The sequence below is a fragment of the Podarcis tiliguerta genome (genome assembly GCF_965153285.1).
Source record: "Podarcis tiliguerta genome assembly, chromosome: 6".
In the NCBI taxonomy this organism is placed as follows: domain Eukaryota; kingdom Metazoa; phylum Chordata; class Lepidosauria; order Squamata; family Lacertidae; genus Podarcis; species Podarcis tiliguerta.
The window spans coordinates 2,118,616-2,134,512 of NC_139539.1; the positions used below are offsets into that span (position 1 = coordinate 2,118,616).

General features: G+C 50.2%; 1 protein-coding gene across 2 annotated transcripts in view; it reads left to right on the forward strand.

Annotated features, from left to right (window-relative positions):
* Positions 1-11,176: 11,176 nt before the first annotated feature.
* Positions 11,177-15,897, forward strand: part of KIAA1755 — a 34,916-nt gene continuing 30,195 nt past the window's right edge. For both annotated transcript variants that reach the window (XM_083447272.1, XM_083447271.1), the window contains exon 1: positions 11,177-11,587. In XM_083447272.1, the coding sequence (XP_083303398.1) occupies positions 11,585-11,587 (3 nt within the window). In that variant the 5' untranslated portion in view covers positions 11,177-11,584. The remainder of the gene's footprint in view (positions 11,588-15,897) is intronic.

The following is a 15,897-nucleotide window of genomic DNA, read 5'->3' on the forward strand; positions in this document are numbered from 1 at the left end:
TTCCTCCTGAGGAAATGGGATGTCAAAGGCAGAGCATAATAATTGTGGCTGTGGGGGCAGCGGGGGTCCCATTACCCAAATGACTTTCCTAAACGCTGCTTCCTCCTCTTTCAAAGCCTTCACATTAGTGACCAATTACCTGTGACTTGTAAATGGATTTGTTCCTTGCTGGGATAATACGGAGGAACATAATTCAAGAAGGCAGAAATAGATTCAAATAGAGGACACACCAGTCAGTCCGTCAGTTTTATTGCACATAGCCAAAGGCTGCCACAATGTGCACAGAACCATCCAGCAATTAAAAGAAAATATACTGGATTGATACAAAAAACTTAAAACATTTATATTATCAAGACATTACCTACTCTAAACAGAGCTATAAAAGTACCTTAATATACAAGTTAAGACATTAAACAATAAAATTTATAAGCTGAAATTATCACATGGCCACTAATATATTAAAAAATAATGTTAATTAATACAATGTGCAATTATATTCGGAGTTTGGTGATAAAGATAGAATAGAGCTTGATGTAATGTAATGGTAAAGGGAAGAAGAAGAAGAGTTTGGATTTGATATCCCGCTTTATCACTACACGAAGGAGTCTCAAAGTGGCTAACATTCTCCTTTCCCTTCCTCCCCCACAACAAACACTCTGTGAGGTGAGTGGGGCTGAGAGACTTCAGAGAAGTGTGACTGGCCCAAGGTCACCCAGCAGCTGCATGTGGAGGAGCGGAGACGCGAACCCGGTTCCCCAGATTAGGAGACTACCGCTCTGAACCACTACACCACACTGGGACCCCTGACCATTAGGTCCAGTCATGGCCGACTCTGGGGTTGCGGCGCTCATCTTGCTTTACTGGCTGAAGGAGCCGGCGTACAGCTTCCGGGTCATGTGGCCAGCAGGACTAAGCCGCTTCTGGCGAACCAGAGCAGCGCACGGGAACACAGTTTACCTTCCCGCCAGAGTGGTACCTATTTATCTACTTGCACTTTGAGGTGCTTTCAAACTGCTATGTTGGCAGGAGCTGGGACCGAGCAACACAGGGATTCAAACCGCTGACCTTCTGATTGGCAAGCCCTAGGCTCTGTATTTTAACCCACAGCGCCACCCGCTTCCCACTTTGGCTATATAATTTGCTCTAATTTTCCTAGCAGCAGTTGAAAAGAGTGCTAGATGCCAGGTCACATACTTATCTGTGTCTGCGAGGAGATATAAAATCATGTCAGAGGGGTTCTGGCCAGAGAGTTTTCAGAGTAGCTTTTCCGTAGCATTAAGTAACCACAATTCACCCCCCTCCCTCTGGGATTAGGGACTGTGGATTGTAGGCCAAAGGATGTGGCTCAAACCTCTCCCAAAAAGAATTGTGGAGTCCTAGAGCTGGAAGGGGCTTCAATGGGGGTCCAGCCCCCTGCAATGCACGACCCACGGCTATATAAAGCAGTGTGCCTGTGCAAGGAAGTCTGCAGACAGACAACGGCTTTGTTTTCAGAGAGATTTCATTTGCACAGCTTGGGTTGTGCCCACCCCAGGCTTCACCTCTCAGAAACAGGCTTTTACATGTTAGAGGCATTTTTCTTTCTGCTTCTCAGCTGGGGCAGCAAAACCACGTGGACCACAAATCTTCCTTTCCATGGAGAGGGGGCCCTTTCTGGAGTTCACCTCAGCCCCCGTCCTCCACCCCAGGCAACCTTCAGCATTCTAATGAAATAAAACATTTTGAACTGGTAGACTGCCTTGAGTGACTTGGCAGAAGGGTGGTTACACACAGAATAATAATAATAATATATAATAATAATTTATTATTTATACCCCGCCCATCTGGCTGGGTTTCCCCAGCCACTCTGGGCGGCTTGCAACAAAGTATTAAAATACAGTGGTCCGTTAAACATTAAAAGCTTCCCCAAACAGGGCTGCCTTCAGATGTCTTCTAAAAGTCTGGTAGTTGTTCTTCTCTTCGACATCTGGTGGGAGGGCGTTCCACAGGGCGGGTGCCACTACCGAGAAGGCCCTCTGCCTGGTTCCCTGTAACTTGGCTTCTCGCAGTGAGGGAACCGCCAGAAGGCCCTCGGAGCTGGGCCTCAGTGTCCGGGCAGAACGATGGGGGTGGAGATGCTCCTTCAGGTATAACAGGACCGAGGCCGTTTAGGGCTTTTAAGGTCAGCAGCAACACTTTGAATTGTGCTCGGAAACGTAGTGGGATCCAATGTACCGTATTTTTCGCTCCATAGGATGCACTTTTCCCCCTCCAAAAATAAAGGGGAAATGTGTGTGCGTCCTATGGGGCGAATGCAGGCTTTCGCTGAAGCCTGGAGAGTGAGAGGGGTTGGTGCGCACCGACCCCTCTCGCTCTCCAGGCTTCAGGAGAGCCCCAGCGCCAGCCCCACAAGGTCGGGGGACAGCGGGGAGGCGGAACACCGCCATCCCGCTGTCTCCCGATGTGGTTTGGAGGCTGATGGTGGGGAGAAGCGTGCTTCTTCCCGCCGCCAGCCCCGCAAGCTCCGGGGACAGCGGGGAGGTGCAGTGCGTCTTCCCACTGTCCCCGGACCTGGTCTGAAGGCAGGCGGTGGGGAGAAGAGTGCTTCTCCCCGCTGCTGGCCCCACAAGCGCCTGGGGGGGAATTTTTTTTTTCTTTATTTCCCCCAAAAAAACTTGGTGCGTCCTATGGGCCTGTGCATCCTATGGAGTGAAAAATACGGTAGATCTTTCAATACCCATTGTAAATGTATTTTTACACACTAAGCCCATCTTCAAGCCGTGAGAGACTCCAGAGGTTCCAGGCAGTTTCCCAGGTTCTGTTTCCTTAAGATGAAGAGCAGCACAGACTGTAGTGTATATATACACATATATTCTTATTAGATACTTGTTTCCATTTCAGATCCCAACCATTCTGAGTACAGTTGGCTCACAGCACCAACACCTTGGCAAATCTTGCTTCTCCATTAATCGCAGCTTTGGATCCAGTACAGAGCAAGCTGGCCTCTGTCCCCAGCTTCCAGCTCATCTCCAGCAAAGTGTCTCTGGCTCTTGTTCTCCTGCCTGGCAGCCAGGAGAGGGTGGGTGGGTGGGTGGAGGAAGGCCCACCCACTAGCCTGCAGGGCCCAATCCCTTTGCTGTAGCTCTTGCAACCTGGCTCATTCTTTTGGGATGCTGATCAGGACACTTAAGTGGGCAGCTGTGGGTTAAACCACAGAGCCTAGGGCTTGCCGATCAGAAGGTCGGGGGTTCGAATCCCTGCAACGGAGTGAGCTCCTTTTGTTCAGTCCCTGCTCCTGCCAACCTAGCAGTTCGAAAGCACACCAGTGCAAGTAGATAAATAGGTACCGCTCCGGCGGGAAGGTAAACAGTGTTTCCGTGCACTGCTCTGGTTCACCAGAAGCGGCTTAGTCATGCTGGCCACATGACCCGGAAGCTGTACGCCGGCTCCCTCGGCCAATAAAGCGAGATGAGCACTGCAACCCCAGAGTTGGCCATGACTGGACTTAATGGTCAGGGGTCCCTTTACCTTTAAGGTCTTACAAAAAAGCAACAACACCCTTATCTGTCCAGTTCAGCAAATTCCTGTTGGATTCTCGCCCTGCCTGTGTGCAGGACCCCAAGAATTGGAAGAGACTTGGGGCATCATCTGGATTGAACCCCCCACACTTGGAAAAATATGCGCACACAAACACACTTCAGTGGCATCTGCCAAAGTGAACAGGACCAGCCTGGAACTTATCACCATCGCAGCACTAAGGACCAATTTACCTTCTCATTCCATCTTCCTGGGTGGAATAGCATCCCTCCTGCAGATGTTGCGAAGGGACCTATCCCTGCCTTGTGTTGACCTCGCTTCTTGGGGCAGAGCCCATCTCTATTGACAGAAGCGGGGCTTTGCCAAAAGCGCCCAGGAGCAGCTTTTCTTCTGCTTCCAAAAACTGCCTGGAAAGTGGAAGGAATGAGAAGACGGATCATCTTTTTAAGAAGCGTTTGTTTCTTCTTCTGGGGAAGAGGCCGGAAGTTGGGGGGAGAGGGAGAGCAGGATCAGAGGGTTCCTTGCTCCATCCAGCAAGCCTCCAGAGAGCCCCAGTCCACCCCAAAGCCCTGGCCTGGGCTGCGTGGGAAGAGAACAAACGGATCCATTGCTCAAGAGCTGAGCCGCCGTTGTTTATAGCCGAAGGGTCAGCCATGACACAGGAGACGTCTCCTCTGAGCCATAAATCGCAAATGGGATCTGGGTGGGTGGGAATCATTCTCTGTTTGCAATCCCTGATTTAAAACAAATAATCCACTGAAAGCTCTTGCAAAATGTGCATTTTGCACACCTCCCATGTCGTCCACAAGTTCTCTGTATTGCAGTAGGAGGGGCACCTTCCTGCCATCACTCCCGAAGGTTTTTAATTTGCGGGGTTTTCAATTTTGGTTCCTCTGTTGTTGTTGTTTTATTGTTTTGGGGTTGGTTAAATGTTTAGTTGGGGCTGGCAGTTTTTAAAATTTGGGTATAACTGTAAACTGGTTGTTGTTGCTGTTTTCTATTGATTTATTGCTTTATTTATAGTCTGCATAAGATAGCCTGTTCTTTAATGTTTGCTGTTTTATTACGTTTTTAACACTGTAAGCTGTCCAGAGTAGCTGGGGAAACCCAGCCAGATGGGTGGGATATAAATAATAAAATAATTATTATTATTATTATTATTATTATTATTATTATTATGGAACAATCACTCCCCACACATCATCATCATCATTTTATTTGCACCCCACCCATCTGACTGGTTTGCCCCAGCTACATAGCTAAGGAGACAGATTATTTTCCCCTATGCAACATTGATATTCTCTAGCTGAACTTCTCTTCGGTTTGCTCTGCAAAAATATGACGGACTGTTGGAGGCTAGGCGTTCAGTGGATGAGAATCTGTGTGAATCCCCCATAAAATAACCCACCCACCCCTCCACCCCTCCAATTTTGCAGAATTGGCAAAATTGACACACAAACTACTGGACAAGGATAACTTTGACTTTAAAGATGAATGGGAACCCTTTACAAAGTATCTAAAGAAGCAACAAAACAAACTGGACTCCTTGGCAGGTTTTGAATAAACACTCACAAACTTTTTAGTTAGATAAATTAAGGATCTACACAATTTTATAACATGCAGAGAATAACATTTGTTGATAAACAAGAGCGAGGAGCTGAGGGAAGTCAGAATTGGATAAATTAACAGGAAGGATTCGAAACCTGCGGGACCAGAGATTCTTAGAAGACTGGAGTAAATATTTGAACTATTTGAAAAGCAATTGTAATGAACAGATCACGCTAGTAGGATTGCAAGAAGTTTTGTAAGGATGATTATTTGAAATATTTCAAGGAAGACTATGAGGAGAACCATTAGTTAATGATAATTAAGAGTAAGAGAAATTAAGAAATGCAGAATAAGTGATAAAGAACGGAAAATCATCAGAGGTGTTGATGGAAGTCTAAAAAATATTGTATAAGATGAGAAGTTATGTTGTATGACTGTTGGAGATGATATGTTAAAAAAACTAATAAAAATGTATGTATATATAAAAAAAGGAAGACACAGCAGGCCAAGTGGAGGCCAAGGATGGTTGGGGAGGAGGTCAGCAGCACCTGCCTCACTTCTGTTTTCCCAGCTGCAGCTTTGGGCTCTCCTCCCCCCAAGGCCAGCCTGACCCCAGCGGGATGCCTGGGATGGCGTCCATGTGTCTGAAGGCGGAGCAAGAGTCAGCAGGCAGCTGGAACACGGAGAACAGGAAGCCCAAGCTGGACGGAGGGGGGAACATGCCCAAATGAAGGCAGAGAGTGCAGAAGGGCAAGGAGAAGACCATCTTTTGCAGAGCAGTCCTCATCCAGACTTGCTGCTGGACCGCAGTGTCAGGAGTGCGTGCAGGAGCCAGGCCCTGTGGCCAATAGGACTTTGCAGGACTGGGGCCTTCCTGAGTTTGTTCTGATGAGGCAAGGTGCGGCCATACAGGTGAGGCCGATTGGTAACTCACAGCACCTGGTGGCAAGAGCCAGGAAGGGATATAAGGTCAGCATTTTCGCTTCAGCTCTTTGCCACAGCAGCACGTTCCCTGCCTTGCTGTGTTTGACTTCCAGCTTTTTGATCCCTGGACCCTTGACTTCATGAGTTCTTGCTTCCTGACCCTTGGACACCTGGCTACTTGACTCCCAGCTCTCTGACCCTCGGACTCTTGACTTTCTGGCTTCTGGACCCCCATTCCTGCTCCCACCCCGCCATCTTGCCCCCGGTCCCAACGTCCCCAGCTGGGACTTTGATCGCCCGTGAACTGGACCGTGACACACAGAGACAGAATCAGGGAGTTGGAAGGGACCCAGGGGTCATCTAGTCCAACCCCCTGCACTTGAGGCATGAGAATGATTAAGAATATAAGAAGAGCTTGCTGGATCAGGCCAATGGCCCATTTAGTCCAGCACCCTGTCCTCACAGTCATGGGAAGCCCAGAAGCAGGATTCGAACACAAGACCCCTCTCGCCTCCTGCGGTTTCCAGCAACTGGGATTCAGAAGCCATCAATAGCCCTCTCTTATAGGAGGGAGTTCCATAAATTAATTATGGCATGTCTTCAGTGTCCTCTGGAAGTTGCACAATGAAGGCACAAGATAAAGAGCCTCTCCCATTGGGCCACCACCCCTGAGCCTCTGGAGGTGGAGGAACAACCAAGAGGGTCCCTTCTGCCCATCTCAGCACCCAAGAGGGTCTCTAGCAGGGATGTCCTACTGGTCGATTGTGGTGCGTCCCTGGTCGATCCTGGTTGATGGTGTGACCCTCCTAAAAAACGACAGCTCAACAACTCTGATCAATGTTCTGATCAATAACTATGATCAATACAATGGTAGATCCCTGGTCTATAGGGAAAGAAGTGGTATTCCGGGTATTTGAGACCTGAGTCATTTAGGGCTTTAAAAATGGTAGGGTTAATTAATGCATGAAGGGGTTAAGGCCACAGAGTAAGCAGTCTTGCCAGGCTTAGCTGTGTCCCCTTCACATTGCAGAGAACTAGGTAACCAAGCCTATTGTTGTATCCCTAGTCTACCAGAGAAGCTCGGCATGTGAGGAGCTCTGAGCTACTCCTTCCAGCCACATGGCTCTCACCAGCCTCTTTTGTGTTCCTATACTAATAGTTCTAGGAATGTTTGCCATTTCGTAACTAAGCCCGTGCAGTTTTTCTGACTGATGTATGGAAAAGCACACAAATCTGACCTTTGGAGAGTTTGTAAGTAAACCAAATGTGCTGTCTTTTCCTATGCTGTGGGAATTTTGGAACTCACTTGAAAAGGGACATCTTAAAGGTTTTACAGCCAAGATTTTCACGCTTCATTTTGCTGGTTTTAAATCTCTGCTGGGGTTCTCTCACAGACTTGGATCTTGCCACAGACTTGGATCTTGGCATCTGCAGAAATTCTCCTTTCATGGATATTTTTCCTTGAACCAACACCAACACTGATGTGAGCACCTTGAATTGGTCCCCGAAACAAACTGGCAACCAATAAAGGTAAAGGTACCCCTGCCTGTACGGGCCAGTCATGTCCGACTCTGGGGTTGTGCGCTCATCTCACTTAAGAGGCCGGGGGCCAGCGCTGTCCGAAGACACTTCCGGGTCACGTGGCCAGCGTGACAAAGCTGCATCTGGCGAGCCAGAGCTGCACATGGAAACGCCGTTTACCTTCCCGCTCATAAGCAGTCCCTATTTATCTACTTGCACTTAGGGGTGCTTTCGAACTGCTAGGTTGGCAGGAGCTGGGACCGAACGGCGGGAGCTCACCCCGCCGCGGGGATTCGAACCACCGACCTTACGATCAGCAAGTCCTAGGCACTGAGGTTTTACCCACAGTGCCACCCGCGTCCCACATGTGCTTAGTAGTATGGGGTAAATCACTATTTTCAACAGAATACAAGGTCCAAACCATCTCAGAACAGAGGGCACAGCTTAGGAACCCCCCACCTGTGTTTCAGAAATATCTTCCCCACTGAAAGGCATATTCAGAGGCTCTCCCCTTGCTCCGCATCACACGCCCTGATGTCAGCCTCTCCCATAAAAACCTCCCTGTTCCCTCCTTGCCCACCCGCTCATCCCGAGACCCTCCTCTCCCCCTTGACCCCATCCAGCGCTTCCGCTCAGTGACATGATGTCTGGAGAGGCAACCTGAGATACAATGGATGCCCACAGCGCAGGGGCAGGGGCGACTGGCAAAAAAAAAAAAAAAAAAAAGAATAAGATATAAGAAAGGACTTCTGAGGAGGCTCTCGGGATGGGGCCTCACAAGCTTCTCTGCATCTGTGAATGGGGACTCTGTGCCTCTCCAAAGAAGCTGAAAAGCCATGCAGAGGGCTGCCCTAGGCAGCTGTGCGGAGCAGCAGGGGTGGGGGCTGAGCAGAGTGGGTGGGGGATGAGGGAGGGGTGGGCAGGAGAGACCCTCATCTCAACTCTTCACTTGAGTCAGAAAAGATGGGCAAAGGTGGCTCAAGACTGCAGCCTAGGACCCACGTACCGACGGGATCACCTCTCCCAGTATGTCCCACGGAGGACCTTATGGTCTTCAAACAAAAACATCTTGGAGGTTCCAAGTTGCAAGGTGGCTAGATAGGTCTCAACTAGGTCCAGGGCCTTTTCAGCACTGGCCCCAACTTGGTGGAACGCTCTGTCACAAGAGACCAGGGCCCTGCGGGACTTGACATCTTTCCACAGGGGCTGCAAGACAGAGCTGTTCCGCCTAGCCTTTGGTTTGGACTCAGTCTGACCCTTATGTTTCCCTCCACTTATGGTCTTGATCTATGGGCTATTTTTAAAATGAGGCTGCACTTTAAATTGTATTTTAACCTGTATTTTAAATTGTCCCGTCCCCCCCATTATGTTTTTATTGTAATTTTACTGGTGTTAGCCGCCCTGAGCCCGGCTCTGGCCAGGGAGGGCAGAGTATTAATAAAAAAATTTATTATTATTAAGATTCAGCTTGCAAGCCAGGCACCAGCTCTGGAGACTGTGGAGTTCCTGCACATGGACAGAGCGGGAATGTATCCTATGCACTAATAATTAGAATGATAAGCAGTGTGGAATAGTGGAGTGAGCGCTGGACTGTGGCCTGGTAGACCAGGGTGCGATTCCCTACTCAGCCACGAAGCTTGCTGAATGACCTTGGGCCTGTCACTGCCACTTTCAGCCTGACCCGCCCTCTAGGATTGTTGTGGGGACAAAACAAGGAGCAGAGAATAATGTAAAACATCTTGAAATTGAATTGAAATTGAAATACTTTATTGTCACCTGTACAACTTGTATACAGTGAGATTACACAGTGAGATTACATTATCTTGAGTTCCTTGGAAGAAAAGGTGGTATGTAAATGCAATCAACAAACAAACAATTATGCTTGAGGGTCTTATTCTGGCCACACTTTCTAGATAACAAACTTAACCTGCACCTTTTGAAGTAATAAGTACTGAAATATACATGAACACACATGCATGCACGCACACACACACTTATGGCTAGCATCTGTTCAAATGATTTAATGTGCACAAAACGTGTGTTTTGTAAAAACAAAACACGTGTGTGAACCTAATGCAAACTTTCATGCAGCTTTTTATTGAAAAAAATGCTGACAGATGCAGAAAAAGATGGAACATGAAGACGTGGGAAACTGAAATGAACCAAATATAGATTGATCCATCCATCTCTGCTACTAATGACAAATGCATCCCTTTGTGGCCAAAACAACACTGAGAGAGAGAGAGAGAGAGAGAGAGAGAGAGAGAATCGGCCAGTTAGGGGAACCCATGGCTTCCAAAAGTAGGGGGGGGGATCTATATGGATGTGTGTGTACGTGTAAGATAGATGATAGATACACACACACACACACACACACACACGGGATTAACCTCAGAATAACTAAATGAAAACTGAAGCATACCATCCAACATTTCTCTGATGAAATAGGGACGTCCCATCCCATAATGATAATTTTACTATTTCTATCCCACACATCTGACTGAGTTGCCCCAGCCACTCTGGGAAGATTCCAACATATATATAAACATAATAAAACATTAAACATTTAAAAACCCTTCCTCTATACAAGATTACCTCCAGACAGCTCGGGGGTCGGATAACTCCATACCCTCCAACGTTTCTCTAGTGATAACTGGGATATTCTAAGGAAAAGCGGGACATTCAGGGATCAGATCAGAAACCGGGACGGCTTCTCTAAATCAGGGAAATAGAGGCACTTGGAGGGTCTGCTGAAGTTAGGAATGAACATAAGAAGGGCTTGCTGGATGAGACCAATGGCCCGTCTGGTCCAGCATCCTGTTCTCACAGAGGCCGGCCAGATGCGTGTCGGAAACCTGCAAACAGGATCCGAGAGCCTCTCCCCGACTCCAGAAGTTTCCAGCAATTGGGACTTGCTGCCTCTGACTGCGGAGTCCTGGCTAGAAGCCATCGACAGCCTCTCCTCCATGAATTCTACACAAGCCCAGTCTTAGAGGCGCAGAAACACCTCTGAGTGCGGCACGAAAGAGGCCTCCGTCTTGGGAAATGTGCATTTGGAAGCAGAAAATAAAATAATTGGGGTGTTGCGTACGGACCGGTGGAGATCTGCATCCTCCTTGATTCCCCATTTCACCCCCAGCTTATTTTGCTCCCCTGAGTTCTTCTGCATCCAAGAGCTGGGGAAGGGGATGCCGTCACCTCCTTAGAAAGGAAACGGGGGGAGGGGGCCCCCTTAAGCTTAGCTGCCCCAGTGACAGGCCTCTGAGGCTGGCAGGCTCCTTTCAGAGCACAAGGAGAGAAAAGAAAACGCTGGGAGGATTTGGTGAGTGTGTGCGCGCTCGCAAAAGGACAGCTGGACAGAAACAAGCCTGGAAGGAGGACGATGGTTTCGCTGGCCCCTTGACCTGGCGGCTTTGATCCCAGGTGAAAAGGGCCCGTGTGACATCATGGCTGGATCCTGCACCCCCCAAGCCTTCCTGGGCACCCTGCAGCTGGTTCCAGGCCTGTCTGGCCACGGGGCAGGGCCTCTGCCGCTGGGCACAAAGAGGACCGCTGTTCGCTGGCTCTGGCATTGCTCGGCGAGAGCCTCTCCAGCAACGCCAGCCAGGGAAAGAGAGAGAGAGAGAGGCAGCTTTTTAAAGCTCAGACAGCCTCCCCCCCCCCCGTCTTTTCTCCTCCTTTCCACTCCTCAATCCCTCCCCCTCGCAGCTAGAGAGAGCAGGCTCCTTTTTCTTTTGCAAGACGCGAAGGATGGGAGAAGTTTGGAGAGGAGCAACCAGTGGCGCTGGACTCTGGCAGGGTTGAGGCTGGAAGGTTTGCAAGCTGGCCTGAGGCCTCCCCGCCGTCTCCTTGGGGGGTGTGGGGCACACCTGGGGTCCGTCGTGGTGCCCCCACCGCAGAAGACAAGCCCAGCAGCCCAGATGGCTGGGAAGGAGCTTGACGCGAGACCCAGACGCAGCAGCAAGGAGTTTGCCAACAAGTGATCCAGAAGGTTTCTTTTGGAGGGGGCGGCGGCCCTGGGACTTGGTGCCCCCCTCGCTTCTCTGCCCCCTCCAGCGGCGCTTCCGAGGGAACCATGGTAATCCGAAGGGCTTCGTTTGTGGCTGTTTAGTTTCTCCTTGGCTCGGCCACACCGCGAGACCACCCTCTTTCGGCTCTCTGTCGACCTTGTGGGGCAGCTAAGATGGGGCAGCAGGGAGGGAGGAGGGGCTCTGGGTTTGCTTCTTTAAATAAGTGGGAGGGAGGAGGAATTGGGATCAGTGTAGGATACAGATTGTCCTTGTGGCTGTTCGGCTGTGGAGTGGGCTTCCTGGGAAAGTCTCTCCTTCATAAAAGGTAAAGGTAAAGGGACCCCTGACCATTAGGTCCAGTCATGACCGACTCTGGGGTTGCGGCGCTTATCTCGCTTTATTGGCCGAGGGAGCCGACGTACAGCTTCCGGGTCATGTGGCCAGCATGGCTAAACTGCTTCTGGCGAACCAGAGCAGCACACAGAAACGCCGTTTACCTTCCCACCAGAGTGGTATCTATTTATCTATTTGCACTTGGATGTGCTTTCAAACTGCTAGGTGGGCAGGAGCAGGGACTGAGCAACGGGAGCTCACCCCGTCGCAGGATTCAAACCACCAACCTTCTGATTGGCAAGCCCTAGGCTCTGTGGTTTAACCCACAGCGCCACCTGCGTCCCTTTTCTCTCCTTCATAGGAGGTGTTTAAACTGGGGTCGGAGGGCCACCTGTCAGGGACTTTTTAGCTGTGATTCCTACATTCCAGGGGGTTGGGCTAGCTGACCCTTGGGACCCCTTCTGTGATTCTATGACTTGGCATTTGGAATGATCAAGAGGTCCGCTTTCTCTTGATGACCTTTGACTAGATGACCCTTGGGGTCCCTTCCAACTCTACAGTTCTCCGATTCTGTGATTCTCTTCTTGTTCTGAGAGCTTTCCAGAGCTGCAGGTGCCTCTTCTATAGAACGAGGCTGCTCTAAATAAGGTCCCTGCAACCACCTGCTCCTTCAAAAGACAGCCGGTCAGGAGCGGTTGGAGGACCTTCTTAGTCAGATGGGGCGTTTCATTGGTTTCCCAGCAGCCGTTGGGTGTAGACTTTGCAAAGCCTGTGGACCTTCCGTGGGAATTGACGGAGATGGGAAGCTGATGATGAGGGAGTTTTTAAGTAGTTGTATTCATGCCAGCGATGCCCCTGGTGGTTTGGGACAAGCGGTGAGGCCAGCAAGGTCACCTCTGCTCTACTTCAGCAAAGTGGCATCTGAGATGGTGCCACAGTCAGCAGGTCTTTGGGTCCAACACAATTCCTCATGGTTGCTGGGCTGAGTCAAAGCATCATTCCTGAAGCCGTTGGACATCTTTGGGCTTGGGGAGGGACTCAGTGGCAAGAGGCCCCAGGATCGCTCCTCACCAGCATCTCTGGAAAGGGTTGGGAGATTTCGCTGCCTGAAACCCCGGACAGCTGCTGCCAGTCAGGGTAGACAATACTGAACTGGGTGGAGCAATGGCCTGACTCAGGATAAGGCAGCCACATGTGTTCCTTTGTACCTGTCATGGGTGAAGTGTCAGGAATTCAATCAGTGCAGGAGAAAGTGTGTGATTCCTTGGAGAACCTCTAGTTGCCAGGAATGTCACCCTGGGCAAAGGGTTGGAGGTGCAGGGGCTTCTCACGATGTGCAAACTTTTAGGTGCTTCCCCCCTGGTGGAGGATTGCCTGACCTCACTTGACCTCGCTCGGCCGGTTAAGGAGACACCTTTGCCTGCTGCACATATTTATATATTGGTTCAAAAATGTTGATTTGCACCGGGATCTCGCGGACTGAGGGCGTCGGGTATGTTTAGCCTGGACAAGACATGAGAGGTAATGTGACACCCGTCTTCAAATATCTGAAGGTCAGATGGAAGATGGAGCAAGCTTGCTTTCTGCTGCTCCAAGAGGGGAGGGCTCCAGCTAATGGATTCAAATGACAAGGAAGGAGATTCTGACTCAACATTTGGAAGAACTTTCTGTTGGTGGGAACAGTTTGACAGTGAAAAGGACCACCTTGGAAGGGGGTGGAGTTTCCTCCATTGAAGCCTCTTAAAGAGAGGTGGCAGGGCCACTACGTCAGGGATTCTGTGCCTGTGATCCTTGCATTGCAGGGGGTTGGTCTAGATGGCCCTTGGTGTCCCCTTCCAGCTCTACAATTCTATGATTCTCCTGCCCTCCACACATATCGTCCTGCCTTGTACCAGAGGAGGTGCTGATGTAGCACTCCTTCGCTGGAGGTTTTTAAACAGAGGTTTGGTGACAGCCATCTGTCCAGGATTCCTGCTTTGAAAGGGTTTGGACTAGATGAGGTTCCTTCTAACCTCCATTCTATGAGTCTATGGGCTTATCCACACCTACCTTTCCTCTGTGCTTCCCAGGCAGGTCAGTGCTTCAAAGTTCTCTATCCTAGCTCTCATTTTTTGCCCCGGAGCTTTCACTGCGAAACCCACTCTTTGCAGCAGAATCGGAGCAAACGGCAATCCATGGAGAAACGGAATCGTCTTGAGTTGTGCTTCAGCTTTAAAGAGCAGGGTTCTGCTCGGGGGGGGGGGGAGGCGTGAAGAGCACTCAGACACAGAGCTTTAAAGCACAGGACCTTTGCCTAGAAAGCACAGATCAAAATATAAGTGTGGATATTGATTTTATGAGTGCTCCAACCCAACTCTGTGGTACTGCATCCTTGCAGACCCTCCAAGTGTCCCTGTTTTCCAGGGTCAGCCCTGGATTTACAGAAGTTGCCCCAGTCTCTCATTTGATGCTGGAATGTCCCTCTTTTCCTTTAAGGTAAAGGTAAAGGGACCCCTGACCATTAGGTCCAGTCGTGACCCACTCTGAGGTTGCGGCGCTCATCTCGCTTTATTGGCCGAGGAAGCCGGTGTAGAGCTTCCGGGTCATGTGGCCAGCATGACTACGCCGCTTCTGGCGAACCAGAGCAGCGCACGGAGACGCCGTTTACCTTCCCGCCGGAGCGGTACCTATTTATCTACTTGCACCTAGCTTTCGAACTGCTAGGTTGGCAGGAGCAGGGCCTGAGCAATGGGAGCTCACCCCGTCACGGGGATTCGAACTGCTGACCTTCTGATTGGCAAGTCCTACTCTGTGGTTTAACCCACAGCGCCACCCGCGTCCCATCTCTTTTCCTTAGGACGTCCCTATTTTCATCAGAGAAATGCTGGAGGGTAGGGAGTTATGTGACCCCCGAGCCAAGGAGATAAATACAAACTGTAGAAGACATCTGAAGGCAGACCTGTATGGGGAAGTTTTTAAATGTTGGATGTTCTTCTGTATGTTTGAAGCTCCCTATTTTTACTGGAGAAATGCTGGAGGATATGGCATTGTGGGCTGTTTCTTCTTTAACAGTTGCTCAGCTCAGTCACTATTGACAAAGCTGTAGCCGTTGGAGTTGCTGGATTCTGCTGGAGGGAAAGCTGTTCCTGTGCTCAGGTCTTGCTTGTGGGCTTTCTGTAACGGGCACCTGGTTGGCCCCTGTGAAAACAGGATTGTGGACTAGATGGGCCATGGGCCTGATCCAGCGGCCAGCTCTCCTTATGTTCTTAGGCCTGCCAGCCAGGGCTCCTGCTTCTCAGTTTGCAAGATGAAGCAGGTTCCCTCCTCCTCCTCCTCCTCTCCCTGCCTGGGAAGAGGATCCCCTTTCTCACGCACAGCTTGCCTCTCGGAACAAAAGTTTGGCACCGAGAGAGTGGCTGAGGGATGCAGAGATCATTAGCAGCTGTTTGGAAAGGGAGTGTGTGGGGCTGGGAAGCCGATGTGGTTAGGAAAACCGCCTGGCTCTGCCTCATTGCAGACAGAAGGGATCAGGTCCAGAAAACAGAGGAATTAATAGATCTGCTCCCCCTTGGCACACCCACCCAGCCAGCCCTTTCCCCTTTCCCCTTTCGGCTCCATTGGCACAAGGCTGCCTCTGAGTGACAGTCCGAATGCTTGGCTCGATCCTTGCAGCTGGGACCCCTCAGGCGGCCTTGCTCCCTCCCTCCCTCAGATTTAGAGGATTCTCTCTCCCCCTTGCAGAAGAGAAGGAGAGAAGTTGGTTTTGATAAGTGGCTTCAGAGCCAGAGAGCAAAGAGAGATGAACTGTGATGACCACCAACCTAGATGGCTTTGAAAGAAGTTTGAGACAAATTCATGCAGAAGGGGGCGATCAAGGGCTCCTAGCCAGGATGGCTCTGCGCTGCCTCCACACTGGAGACAGTAAGTCTTCTGAACCCCAGTTTCTGGAAGCCACAGGAGGAGAGAGGACTCTGCCCAGACACTGAGGTCCAGCTCCGAGGGCCTTCTGGCAGTTCCCTCATTGTGAGAAGTGAGGTTACAGGGAACCAGGCAGAGGGCCTTCTCG